This window comes from Manis pentadactyla, chromosome 4 (assembly GCF_030020395.1).
Source record: "Manis pentadactyla isolate mManPen7 chromosome 4, mManPen7.hap1, whole genome shotgun sequence".
Lineage (NCBI taxonomy): Eukaryota > Metazoa > Chordata > Mammalia > Pholidota > Manidae > Manis > Manis pentadactyla.
The window spans coordinates 104,997,745-105,011,981 of NC_080022.1; the positions used below are offsets into that span (position 1 = coordinate 104,997,745).

The 14,237-nt window shown below is 47.6% G+C and overlaps 1 protein-coding gene across 1 annotated transcript in view; it reads left to right on the top strand.

Annotated features, from left to right (window-relative positions):
• The first annotated feature begins 1,255 nt into the window (after positions 1-1,255).
• PTGFRN (prostaglandin F2 receptor inhibitor) overlaps positions 1,256-14,237 on the top strand; it is a 74,451-nt gene continuing 61,469 nt past the window's right edge. Inside the window, exon 1 of the mRNA XM_036924467.2 lies at positions 1,256-2,055. Within this exon, the coding sequence (XP_036780362.2) occupies positions 1,686-2,055 (370 nt within the window). The 5' untranslated portion in view covers positions 1,256-1,685. The remainder of the gene's footprint in view (positions 2,056-14,237) is intronic.

Sequence of the window (14,237 nt, forward strand, 5' to 3'; positions counted from 1 at the left end):
ACTTACAGTGGGTTAAACAAGAGTATTTATTTCTCACAGTGCTGGAGGCTGAGAAGGTGCTGGCCAATTCAGTTCCTGATGAGGGCCTTCTTCTGGGTTTGCAAACAGATGCCTTCTTGCTGTATCCTGACATGGTAGAAAGATAAACTCTCTTGTGTCTCTTCTTATAAGGGTACTAATTCCACTCATAAGGGCTTCATCCTTCCAAAAGGCCCCACTTCCAAATACCTTTGGGGATTAGGGTTTCAATATATGAATTTGGTGGGAACACATTTATTTCATAGCATGTGCTTACCTGAATGTGATCAAGTACCAAATGTGCGGTTCAGACATGGTTCAGTTAAGAAAAGGTAAGATCTGAGCTTCTTAAAGGGCCAGGCCTTACTTTTCTTTGTAGCTCCAGCATCTTCCAAGGCATACCATTAGGTTTGCATTTAAAATTGATTGAATGAAATTCAGAAGCATCCCAGAGAAATTCCAGAGTTTTCTATGGGACGGTAAGTGGAAAGGAATTGCAGGGTGGGTGAACAGCATGAAGAAAGGCTTGGCGGCAAGGGTGAATTTTATTTTAAAAATTTAATTGTGTCAAAATACATATAACAGATTTCACTGTTTTAACCATTTTTGAGTGTACAGTTCAGTGGCATTGGTACATTCACATTGTTGCACCGGCAGGGATGGAGTTTTACATCTCTTTCAAAAGCATTCATACCTGGTTAATCACACATTTGTTAGTGGAAATAACCAATACTTGGTGGAAATGATGCATCAGAGTAAAAGCAGTGTTCTCCCTGGTTTGGGCAGTTTTCCCATTAACATCTGTGATTTGTTTTGCATATATTAATGAAAGGCTGTGGTGTTGGGGGACAAAGGGGACCAGTGCTTCTGCCTGTATGTTGGAATCACTCTTGTGAAGTTTTAAACAATGAATACAAAATTTGTTCCCAATACTGGACCTTTTGTTTTCAAATCAAAAGCATAAAACCCTATTGTGGGGAGAAAAGCATCTTTATTAGCAACCAGTTGTGTCCACTTAAAGCAATAAATATAATCTTTTCAAGAGTACATTCCTATGAAGTACTGTAGCTATTAATATACTTCAATCTTTTTAATGGATATATCTGTGGGAAGTGTTCTAATCAGTGCCGCATGCACCCTGGAGAGGGAAGATGGTGCTAGAGGGAAGGGACGCCCACCGCAATAGGGCCGTGAGCACAGCCTGTGAGATCTGGGTTCTGGTCTTGCCACTTCTATGTATCCCTGGACAAGCCACCTCAACACTTAAAGCCTCTTACCCAGAAGAGGCTGGAATCCGGGGCCTGTAAAGTCCTTTCATCTCTTTCAGTTCCATCTGAATAACTGTTAGCAAGTGCCACGCTGGCTGGTGGGGTGCTTAGTTTGGGACGGGGCGGAGGACAGCAGACGCGCGCGCGGAGGACTCAGCAGTGGTGGAACGCGGAGTATCCTGGAATGGAGCTAGAGCGATGGCATTTCCAGACGAGTTTCTCCAAGGCCAACTTTTAAAGGTCGGAGGAAAGTTTGTCGTGGAGCGGGGGCCCTAAGGGGTGGGCTCGGTGGGCCCCGACACCTCCTCCCCTTTAAGCGGGTGGCCCCAGCCCTTCCTCCGTTACCTGGGGCGGGGAGGGGCTTGGGAAAGTTTGTGTTTGTTGCTGGCAAAGCGCCGGATGGGAGGCGCGGGCGGGCGGACGCGGCGGTTCTTCCCTTTTGCTTTCAGAAAGCGGTCGGGGCTGCACACTAGGCTGGGCGGGTGGCTCCGGTGCCGGGTCCCGGTGCCCGGCCGGCTGGAGGAGGGCGGGGAGGAGGCGGGCGCGGAGCCGGGGCGCACGCAGCCCCCGCGTTGGGATTTCTCGGCTTGCGAGGAGAGCGGAGCAGGCGCGCGGCCCAGGCAGAGGAGCGCTGGCTCTGGAGCCGCCGGAGCCGGAGGAGGAGGGGGAGGAGCGGCGGCGGGCACGAAGGCGGGGGAGAGTCGCTCCCGCCCGGCGAGCATGGGGCGCCCGGCGCCGAGGCCGCTGCTGCTGGCCCTCCTGTCGCTGGGTGAGTGCGCGCGGGGCGTGGTGGGGTGCGGGGGCGCCGGCGGGGCGCAGCTGCTGCGCGCGGCCTGGGGCGCCCAGCGGGCCGGGGCCGCTCCCGGGAGACCCGGCGGGGAGAAGCGGGCGGCGCGGCCCGGCGGGGAACGGCCACGGGGCCGCCCGGAGCCGGGCGCGAATGCGGCCGGGTCCCGCGCGGGGTGCAGGTCGCGGCCCCGCCAGGCCGAGGCTCGCCCGGACGTGTGCCGGGGGAGTGGCGGGGGGGCCGGCTTCCCCCAGCCCTCCCTACCTGTTGGCCGCCGGAAGCCCGGCTCACCTTGAACGCCCGGTCCGAAACGTGCCTGCGGTGCCCGGCTCGCGTCCCCAGCCTGAGAGCGGAAATATGCGCCTTTGATATGCCCCGCCGGAGCCGACACCGGCCGAATGGCAATTCACAGACAAACCCACGCTGGGTTGCCTTTCCAGGGAAGCGAGAGAGTCCACCAACTTCCTCCAGTGAAGGTCACCGGGTGGCCCAGAGCGCTGCAATAAAAATGGGTGTGCGAGCCCTTCGCTCACGGTAGCGCTGTGGCCAGATCTTCTGCCCAGGCTTTTCCTAATTTAGCTCTTCTTGAAGCTGCCTAACTGCTGTTTACACACAAAGACCTAGAAGCCTTGGCTTCTCCAACTTTTCCTACCTGTTACTTTTCCTCCCTTTACTGTCCCCACTTTGACTCTCCCCAATCCTTGCTGCCTCTTGATCACTTGGCCCAGTGTCCTCCTGCAACCCAAGGACTCTCCGGTGGGTTTTTTCCTCTCCATTTTCCTTTTATTCCATACACACAGACACCATCTTCACATGGAATACACGTGGTTACATATTAATATGGTTAAATTAAGGTAACCATGTGTATCCATGCAAAGATGGTTATATTGTATCTACACAAAGATGGTCACATAACCATATTGATTATATTACCATAATCTAGCCACAGAAACACATCTGCTTATTAAGTGCCTGCATGGTACCCAGAGGCTGATCTATAAAATGCTTTTGATATCCATGGATCACTTTGGTTTGTGTCAACCAGAACAGATTGAATCCTGCAACCTGACCATGGATTCACTTCTAAGCCCCTAGAGAAAGCCCATCAGAATCCTCTGCAGAGCAGCCAGGCCCCAGCTGCACACAGGATAAATGACTTCTGCACTTATGGTCAAAGGGTCTCAGTGGAGGCCTTCCACAGCCACTCGCGTCCTGCTGGCACCAGGGTCTACGCTGTCCCAACTCTCATGATTCCTGCTACTGGTGGGCCAGCCTTTATAGCTGCTACTGTGTTTTCTTCCTTCACCTCTGAGGGGTTTTCTGGATTTCACTCCCCAAGAGAGCTCGTCCACATCTCATGTCACTGCAGCTACGTGCAGAAAGCCGTTCACCTAATTTTGTAATGTCTTTTCTGTGGTCTTGGATCCTAATGCTCTTATTCTTTCCTTTCACCCTGAGGTCCTTTTAAGGCCTCCATTTGTTGAACACTACTGGTGATAGTCCACATCCATCAATTGGCTAAGGTGTCTTGGTCAAACAGGGCCATGGTCTGTGGTTGCACAGGTTATGCTCTGCACAACTCCAGGACCTGCTTGTTCACCTTGTAGTCTAGGTGAATGATTCCCTGTGGAGTTGTGCAGTTCACCCCATGCACCAGTTACAGTGGTGGGGTCAGGCAGAAGTTTGAAAAGAATGCCCTTGGGTAACTATGATAAAGGGATAAAAGGGGAACAGCTGGGGAAGTCTCGGTCCTATGTATACTAGCCTGGCTGAACCTCTTCTGTTAACTACACACAGAGATCTTTTGTAGTGTGACCAGCCAATGCCTTGTCCCCTAACAGTTCTCTGAAATTGGTGTTCTGCCTGATAACGCTGCCCCACAGAATCTTACTTGGTGGCTTCAGTCTGACCTCTGGGAAGCCCTCCCTATTGTAGCTCTCCAGCCCTGTGCTAGGTTTTGAAATTTAATAGGCTGATCAGCAAGCTCATCTTTCCTTTTGTATTGCAACCTGGGCCTAATCTTGCTATCACTGCTCACTGTGACCTCCACATGCACACAGTCCCTCACTTCTGTGGCCTTTCTCATAGTGCAGACTCCAGCTTCTTCCCATCCTGGTGTCTGCAGCTCCTATCCCGACGAGGTTCTGGTAGTTCCCCACGTAGGTAACTTCTGATGTCTTCCTGGTCCACTTACTCCCCTAGCCTCCTTTCTTGGTTCATCATTTTTCCTAAAGGATCATTTTTTGGGGTCCCGTCTTTGCTCATTGGTTCTTTATGATTTTTCCCAAGGATGTTCTGCCCCTTGTGTTCTCTCCCCTCTAGTCTTCCGATTCAGACATCATCCTAAGTAACCTGTTTGCCGTGCTCTACATAGAACATATGGGAACCTTCCAGTCTTAACATTTGCCACAGCTTGGGAATGCCCCCTCTGCTTCTCTCCTCTTGCCTGTTCATTTCCTCATTCCTCTAAAACTCACTTTCTTCGTGAAACTTACCTAAACCTACCTATCATGATCACCTCAGAACCCACTCAGTTTCATAGAGCAAGTTTTCACTTCTGTTGCTTATTCTGACCTAATACATCATTTCTTGAACACCCGTGAGTCCATCCATACCAGTGCCTTGGAGATATGCCTTACTGAGTGGTCAGTGGGGGTGGGTGGACAGATAATAAAATAGCTGTCTACAAGACAGAATGAAATACCTGACAGAATCCAAGTGCAAGTAGGAAGCAAGGAAGAGGATAATTCTTTTTGACTTGAAATTGGGGTTGATTTTGCTGAAGAGGTGACATTTGAGCTGAACCTTGAGGATGATTAGAATTTTGAAAGAAAGGATGAAAGAACATTCGAGTCTCTGCAGAAAGGCATCAAGTGTGGATGAGTGAAAGTACACGGCCCATTCAGAAATGGCGTGTAAGTTCCTTGTAACTGGAGGTGGGGACCGTATTGGGAGCAAACTGAAAAGTTAGGTTGAGGAGGATCCTAGAGGCCTTTCCTTCTGTGCTGAGAAGTCTGGACTTGGAGGGGTGGGTTTGCTGGCCATGTGGGTGCTTCCAGGTAGCCTGTACTTCTCCCATCATAGCACTTAATTATCTCCCTGTGTGTGATTGTCTGTTCCTGGTCTAAACCCCTACCCTGATTATATCACCTGGTCAGGGACCATGTTATTCCCATTCATTACTGATAGAATGCCTGGCACCTAGTAGCACCTAGTTTGATAAATGTTGGCTGATTGAATGAATACATGTATATATCTCTTTGTCCGTGGGTAATGGGTGGCCTTTAATAGTTCTCAGGGCCAGCCTAATACAGCAGTGTTTGAGGATGGTAGGTCTTTACTCATGTGCAGCTTGAATTGGGGAGTGGAAGTTAGGATTGTGGAGAGGGATTAAAATATTTGCTTAGTTTGTGTCTTTTGAAAAAAATACTGCAAATCCATTGCAATAGTTTTTTAATGACAAAAGCATTAATTACATCTATATATTAAAATTCAGATAATATAGAAAGGTTTTATATTAATTAAGTAGGCGAAACTGTTATAACAACACCAAAACATGGTTCAGACAATAGAAGTGATTTTCATAACAGTGCAGCAAGGATGTCTCAGATGAAACGGTTGGGTGGTGTACCTGCCCACGGCCAGAATCTGGCTGCCAGGTGGATGGCAGTCCTGCTGTCTGCAGCCTATGCTTTCTAAGATCACTTTGGTTGTCATCACCACCTTTCCAAGCCCCATAAAGGGGGAAGGATGGGGAAGGAGCATGGAGGAGATATATGAAGGCTTCATTGGCCAGGCTTGGAAGGGTTACACATTCCATTCAAGAGAATTTAGTCTCATGCCATACTAGCTGCAAGGGAAGCTGAGAAATGCAAAATAGCCTGGCAGCTGTGTGCCAGCTGCTATGTATGAATTGACAAACAGATGTGGGGTAGCAGTTAGCAGTTTCTGTCGCTGACATAAAAGGATATAAAGTAAAAAGAAAAATGTGGCTACCTTCCCACTGCCCAGGCTTAGCCACTCATATATAATGTGTGTGTGTGTGTGTGTGTGTACACTGAGTATCTTGTCTTTTCTCTTAGAATCTTTCCATGGCTCTGTGCCTAAGCAGCACAGAGTAATAGTAGCTGCTATTTATAGAGTGCATATCAAGCATCAGGCTTATATGTCCTTTCTCTTTTAATCCTCACAATACCTTTGAGAAAGGAGCTGTTATTTTCTCTATTACAGATGAGAAAAGGGATGCCCAGAAAAGTTAAATAACTTGTCCAGAGTCACACAGCTATTCCTTGGCAGAGCCAGGATTCGATCACAGGACTCCATCCTGCCTGTACGAAGCAAACCTTGACTGATGGTCGGTCGTGCTAACCTTATGCTGTGTATTCATTGCGAATGGTTTAAGTGAAATAGGATGATGACTGTTTGACAGTGAAAGTGCAGTTAAAAATAGGGTGGGGTGAGTGCAGCCCACTCAGGCTGAAGGGGCTGTGCCAAGATGCACCTCCCAGGTGGGACAGCTCTGCAGCCCCGAGCAAGTCACCATGCCTGCTCTGAGGATTGGGACTGAAATGCAGTTTCTTCCAGAAAGGACTGAAGGAGGAGGAAGACTGTCAGGAGGAACCCCAGTGAATCCACTCAGCTTAAAGGTCTTTGAAGTGCTATGGCCTTCAGAGAATCCTTGGCACTCATTTTAGCCTTGTTAACAGAATTCCTGTATCTGCCAAGCTGATGAATGCCTGCCCTGGCTATAATTATTCTTATTAGCCTGCTGAATAGGAACTCTAGTTGTCAGTGATTGTTCCTTACAAGGCAGTCGGGTTAGCGGCATTTATATGGCTATTTTGTTTTAGTGCTGAGCTGCCGAGCTGATTTTGCCCTATAGATTGAACATACGTTTTCATATTGGCACTGCGTCTGGCTGTTAAATAAGGTGTGTGCTTGTCTGTCGGTGTGTTTCTGCATCTCACTTTATCAAATGAAGTGGGGGGAACACTGTCAGGGCAGTTCATAGCGATTCACTTAAATTGCTTTGGTTCCTAAAAGGCAGGATAGCAAGGCCATTTGACTTTCTGCTTTGGGAAAATAACTTGAACTGGCAAAAAATTCTTCATAATTTATCTTCTGGAAAAGGCGAAGTGCTGCAGTTGGCGCAGTCAGTGGTTTTTTTCGATCTTGGAATATTTTTTCCCCACACCAACTGTAGTCTTTGCGAAGCAACAGAATTAGAGCCAGTAGTTAATGCTTGCGCGTACCAGCAATGTGATTTCCAGTAGACTAGAGATAATGGCACTGTGTACACGTTTGTGTTCTTCGAATGCTGATTTCTCCACAATACTCCCTAAGTGTTTGTGTGAGATTATGGAGTCGCTAAGCAGCATGATTCAAGTTTAAGTATGATGTTCTGGGACCTTAATTGCTTCCTGCTTTGCACCTTTATAAGCAGCTGGGACGTGAAAGCATTTACATCATTCAGAATATTTCAGGGAATGGAGAAACACCGGCTAGTGTTGCTCTGTCTAGGATGAATTTGGCTTAAAACTGTGAAGAACGGAATTGTGCTTAAGGGTTCAGGGCACATTTCAGAATGGGGACTGCCTTTGAATCCTAATGAAACAAAGGCAGTATGCAGACAGATTGGTTACTTCTCAGACCTTAAAAGTGACCCGAAGCCAAGAGCATCCTGATAGTGCCTCCTCCTTGTTCTTACTCAGAGCTAGAGTGGGCCAGAAATTCCCAGCTTGTGATCCATGGTAAGGCACCCACGTGATTTTCACGTGTGTCATGATACTGATGCCCTCAGCGCTTGGACCTACCTACACCAGAAGCCCTGTTTTCCCAGAGAGCCGTTCAGGTGTTGCTTCCTATGTGCTCAGCTCTATCAGGTTGGCAGATCTTTTACATGGTCAACTGCAGCCCTTTTTAGCCCCATCCTGGCCTTGGAATGAGCTGCTTGAAGACAGAAGTTGAGAAGCTTGGTGACATGGTGAGTAGGTCATTCATCCATTTGGCCAGTGTTGAGAGAGAGCATATCACTCCAGTTCAGGCACTGTCATGAGTGCTGGGGATTCTGCAGTGAGCAGAGCCGACTCCGGCCTGCCTTCCAAGGGTGGCTGGGACGTGCAAGCCGTGTAGTGGGTGGTGTCGCCAGGGAATGCAGCCCCACCTGGATGATGGGGGTGAGGACCAAGGGCAAGTTCTTGGAAATGCCTGCAGTTAGACAGGAAGGGAGGGTTCTAGAAGGAGGAGTCAGAGGCACACAGAAGATCCAGAAGAGCATGCCGTGAGAAGCCAAGCAGAGACGGGTCTGAGCAGACTTGTTACAGGGGGATTGGTCAAAGTGTTTCTGAAATCCGGTAAGATAAAGATGAAGAGAAGCCTTGGGTTTGGAGATTACAGAGGCTGATCCAGCAGTGAAGGAGGAAGTGAAATCACAGAAGTTGAGGAGTGAGCTGGGTGGGGAAGGAACTCTGAGGCCTACACTATAGCCACCTTTTCAAGTGGTCCCGAGTGAAAGATCACCGGGGAGGAGGCTGAAGAGAGGAGGGCCAGGCAAGGATGATTGCTGGGCAGCACTCTGGGGAAGGGGGGACTGTGGGGTTGGGGCTCAAATGGAGCCCCTGGCGTTGGCGGTCAGAGTGTTCAGCCTGCTCCCAGAGAGGAAGGGAGGGAGAGGAAAAGGGGGATGTGCAGGGAGCGGTGTGCTTTGAGGAGCCTGGTCTCTGCAGTGCTTTGACCTCTTCAACCCCAAGAGTGGTCACAGAGTCCCCAGACATGCCAGTTTGGGTTATGTATATGCTACTTTCATTCTTTGCACAAATTGAAAGTTTTTCCCAGGTTCCTCTGGATGTCTTCTTCCGTGTTGGTTGGTGGACTCAAGCTTCTTTCTGAGAGCAGCTTTTAGGCCTTTGGCAGTTAGGTGCAGTCTCCAGTGCAGGGACTTTGTGGCTGTTTTATAACCCATCTTTCTCCCATTTTAATCAGCTAAAAAGATCTCAGTAGTTTTATTACAAATAAACCATTACTTGTGTGTTTCTAAACTATTTCTGCTCTTGAAAAGAACTTACAGAGAAAAAAAATAGGGCTCCGGCTTTGGATTAGCCCTCTAGCAGTGTGAACCTTGGACAAGTTTTTTGTTCTCTCTGTGCATCTGTGAAATGGAACTCACCTCTCTTATGGGTTTGTCACAAAGATGAAAAATAAAATACCTTGAAAAATACAAGCATTAAACTTAATGTATTTAAGTCCTTAGAACTTGGCTACTTGAAATGGGGACTGGGGACCAGCAACATTGGCAGCACCTGGGAGCATCTCAGGGTCCAGTGCAACCTGCTGAACCAGAATCTGCATTTTCACTAGATCCCTGGGGATTCGAATGCATGTGAAAGTCTGAGAAGCCCTAGTCTGGAAGAGAGCTTGCATTACAAGTTATGTGGTGGCCTGGGCTTCCTTGGTGACCTCTGAGGCAAAGAGCGTGGTCAGAGTCAGAGCCCAAGGAGTGTGGCCTTGGGTGGGCTGTTTGGGAGTGGGGCAGGCCTTCAGTTAGCCACCACTGTGCCGCCAAGTTGGGAGTCTGGAGCAAGGGAGAGGCATGGTATGATCTCTCCCTGAGAGGAAGGGGGAAGGATGAGGAGTGTAGGGATCTGTACGGAGCTGGTGACAGCATCCCGGGGAAGGCTGGCCACAGAATCCAGGTGGGACAGGCAGGTGAGAGAGGCTGGAAGGCCTAGTGAATAGCAGATGGTTTGAGGAACTAGAGGACACGATGAGGGTAAAACAGTAGATCCAGGGGCACAAGGGATCGGGCGGACCAAGAAGGTAGGAGGAGAGGATCAGAAGGGGTCACGTCTGAGCTCAGGGTCTGGAAGGGGAAACCTGAGGGTGGTCGTCTGGGCAGGCACCTACCCAGTTTTTCCTCTCATGTCTTTTTGACCCATTTACCTCTAATATCTGACTGGGTTGGGCCTGTGATTGGATTAGGAGATGGAGGTGTGAGCTTTTAGAAGCTCAGGTATTATAGGGAGAAGGTAGTATCTTTGGGAGTACGATGAGTTGGGGGTTGGATAGCAACCAATGTGAGGATTATATCTTCCCTAAGAAATTCCTTCCTGCCTTTTTTCCTTAGCACTTATTTTTGCCAGCAACTGCACTTTACACATACTAACTTGTTTAGTAGGCTTTGTAACTCCTATTACTAACTCCTCTTTATAAGTATTATTGCCCGCATTTGATTGATGAGAAGACTGAGAGGTGAAGTAACTTGCTCAGGGTACCACAGTGAGTGGCAGATCTGCTGGGATTCAAACCCATGTGGCCTGGCTCCTGAGTCTGTACGTTGTACACTCTTCTGCCTTTCAGTGGTAGTCCTGATATTCAGTGTTAGTCAAACGTATGTCTGAAAACATAGAAAGGAATTGATACAATTAGCCAAAATGTGATGACATTTGTTTCCTTGTCTTTTAAAGCAGGAGGCTTAGGTTTGGGCTCTTGATCTTCCATTCACTACTTTTGTGACCTTGGATAAATTGCAGAATAGCTCTTAGCCTCTGGAAAGTAAGGGGCTGGGCTAGCTGATCCCAAGGTCCCCCTCTCCAGAACTCTCTTGAGTCCACATTGACCCCTGCTGTTGGCCATATGGATTGGTTGGTCCAGCCTGGCTCCTGGCGCATCTTTCCCAGCTCTCCTCCTGTCTGCAGGCTTTGTGCCTCTTATCTCTCATCACCCTGGCACCTCTCCACAGCGGATGATTGGTATCTTTGAGGGCTCGGGATTGTATGTCGTTCTGTCACTTTATCAGCAACGACTCCCCACCGCCCCTCACTGTCAGCGCATTCCCGCACTGTGAGACTAGGCATCTTTTCTCCATGGTTCTCTAGGTTGCAGAGGTGTCCCCACCACCCAGCTGACTGCATTTTCAAATGGACTTCTGGGAAAAGTCACAGAAACAGTAAAGCCAATACATTTCTGGATGGCAGACTGTTTCTTATTACTGATTTTTTATTTCTGCCAGTGTGTTGAGGATGTCAGCCATGAGTAAGTTAGAGGTCAAATAATCAAGTCTCAGCTCTGAGAAGTGTGATGTGTTTTCTTCCCATTGAGCCCTCAAGTCTAGCGGAGAGGCAGGTACAGGGTTGTGCTGCACAGGCTCTCCTTTCCTTAATGGCCCCGGGCCACAGCAAGAAGAGGCACAGGCATCTTTCCATGGGTCTAAGTGCTGGCACTACTTTGGATTTTCCTCCTTCCTTGGTAGCAGAGTTGAAATTCAGGTGTCTCCAAATGATGGCCTTAACTGCCTAAGAAATGTGATGCTAGTGTTTCGGGACTTTCTTCCTTTTCATTCTCTTATTCTGGAAAGGGGATGGTTCAAAATGCTGTTGGATACAATACCAATTAAACGGATATGCCCTGGAAAACCTCCCTGTTATACCTAGAAGCCTGTGCTTATGACCTTGGTCTTCACTGCATCCTGGCTGCTTTGAGATGCCACTCCTGGTGCTGCAGCCCCCATGATGTGCTTTCTCTTGGCTGCAGGTGTTTGTGAGCTTCTCAGGAACCTTCTAGGAGTGAATTCTTGATTGTGTTTGAAGTGGCTTGCTGCCTTACACTGTTCTGAAGGTGAAAGGTGGATAGTGCTTCTGTAAATGCACTGCCCTTCTAGACTGTCCTGGGAATAGAATGTTAGCTGATTTGGTGTTTGTCCAGCGTCCTGCTACTTTGCTAATGTGGCAGTGAGGACTTAAAAAAATAAAAACAACTACTTTTGGCACAGCTGCTCATTTTTCCATTTTCTGAAGGCTGGCACATCCACATCTTTTATTTATTAGAAGACATTATAGTCCATCATCTTTGATTGAGAAATCCATATGATAAGCTTCAAGTTAAGACCATAGTGCCTAGCCCAGAGCCTGACTCATGGTAGGCCCTTAGTCATATTGGTCAAAGTGAACACAGTTGTGAGTGAATAATTTGTGCCCAACTATTACCCTACTGTGCAATGTAAGATATTTCTGCTTTTCATTGTGGTCTTAATTTTCTGAATTTAGCAACATTTAGGGAATATTTACCATGTTTCTGACACTGTGGGAGTGTGGGAAAAGTGGTAGTTCCTATGGCCAGGATCCTCAGCTGACCCTAAACTACTTGATGATGTAATTGGCCTACTGCTAGGCGACTGCTTCCACACCTGTAGGCAATGAGCTATTGACTGAGTCACTATATGAAGAGCTCTGCCCAGTGCTCTGGGCAGAGGCAGAGATGGAGGAGGATTACAGACCTGCAGACTGCTGGATGCAGATGTGATTCTAGTGCTTGACCTACCACTGTGTGAATAAACCCAGGTATAAATCCTTTTATCCCAAGAATGTTCCGTTGTCATTTCTTGGTCTCATCAAATCCATAATGTCCTTGCCCGGGGATGAAACCCTCAGGCAAGACAGGGAGATTACAAAGAAATTAGGAAATGGAGTCTGAAGTGGAAACTGAGCCAGTCACAGCTGAACAGCAGAATGGATCATTGGTGTGTTTTAAACATCTGAATAGATGAATTATTAGATGCTGTGCATATAGGGCTATCAGAATTATAGAGGTAAAACTGAGGCCAAGAGCTGCTATTATAGAAAGGCTCCATGGAGCAGTTGGGTATAGAAAGCAGTTTAAGCCAGAAGTAGGAAAAGCATTTCAGATATGAAAATGACCAACACAGTTGCCCAGAGGTGAGAGTGGATCAATGTGTGCGGGTTGGTGTCCCATCTGGGGATTAACTGATTCAAGCTGGAACAGCAAGAGAGACCTCAGGGGATGCGGATATTAAACTCAGGGGAGGAGGGGTGGTTGGCGAGAGTAACAATGTGAGCAAAGTCACCCTGAGAGGTGTTGGCAGCACTGTCAGTGCCCACAGAGCAGCTAAGAGCCCACATGCCTAAGGCTGGTGAGCTCTGCTGGGGCTTACAGGAAGCTAGCCTGCTAAATTAAGGTGATAAGTCAGGCCATAATCCTATTTTTGGTTGTTTCTTACAAGGAAAATGGCTCACAAAACAATTACTGATGTTCCCCTTAGGTAGTTTATCAGAGCATTTTTTCAAAGGACTATATCACCTGATGAGAGACACAGATAAATTTTAGAGGAACGATAGGGAATTTAGATGGTTTTCTGTGGAAACAAGGATTAATGCAATCATCTGCTCTATTCATCAGAGTCCTACTTCAATAACAATTTATCCCACAAGTTTCATCGGAAACATTAGCATGCGTTCCAGAGAGCTAGTGGTATACCTGGCTTGTTGCTACCTGGGGACGGTACCTCTGTTACCACACCTGCAGAGTCACAGAGGCAGCAAGGTTGTCTCTGCTGCCTAATTGTGCACTCAGGACCCACTGGCCAATGGCTGTTACCAGGCAGCAGAGTATGAGTTTGGTCCTAAGAAAACAGCAGTGACGGGGCAAGCTCTGCATTCTGTTCAGTGTGTTCCCAGAGGGCCCTTGGGCCTCGAAACAGCGGAGCCTGTGAACAAGTTTTGATGACTCCTCTTGAAGTTTTCTTAAGTTGCCTTTACTCCATGCCCTTAGAAACAACTATATAATCTATGTGCCCATTGCCCCTCTTTTTGTATATATGTTGTCTTGGGATTATTTCCATTTGTTTAATTTTTTTGGAGCTTGAGTCAAGCCTGGCATTTCTAGAGAGATGAGGACACAGCCCAAGCTGGGTGGCTACCTAAGCACAGGCTGGCCTCACTTCCTTTGTTGTGGGTTGTGACCAAGCCTTGTTCCTTCAGGGGACAGCCACGGATTTATAATGCCCTGTTCATCCATGAGTGTTCGTTTCATCCTATGCCATAAGCACCATGAAAGCAGGACCACATCTGGTTTTGTTTATCCTGGGGTTTAGGAATTCAAGTCTTTGAATTATTAATTTGTTTATATGTAATTTTCCTGTGTATATATATATATATATATATATATATATACATACACATATGCATGTATAATTAACTAACTTAACACCTATATGAATTACATATATGAAATCTTCATTGTGGGCCTTAAGTCATAATGGGGGCAGAGGTTATCTGTATGTCCTTACTGTCTTTTGTATGTGTGCTTACTATATTCTTTGTTACTACCATAGTATTTTTTGTTACTACGAGAAAGAATTGCTGGTGACTTCA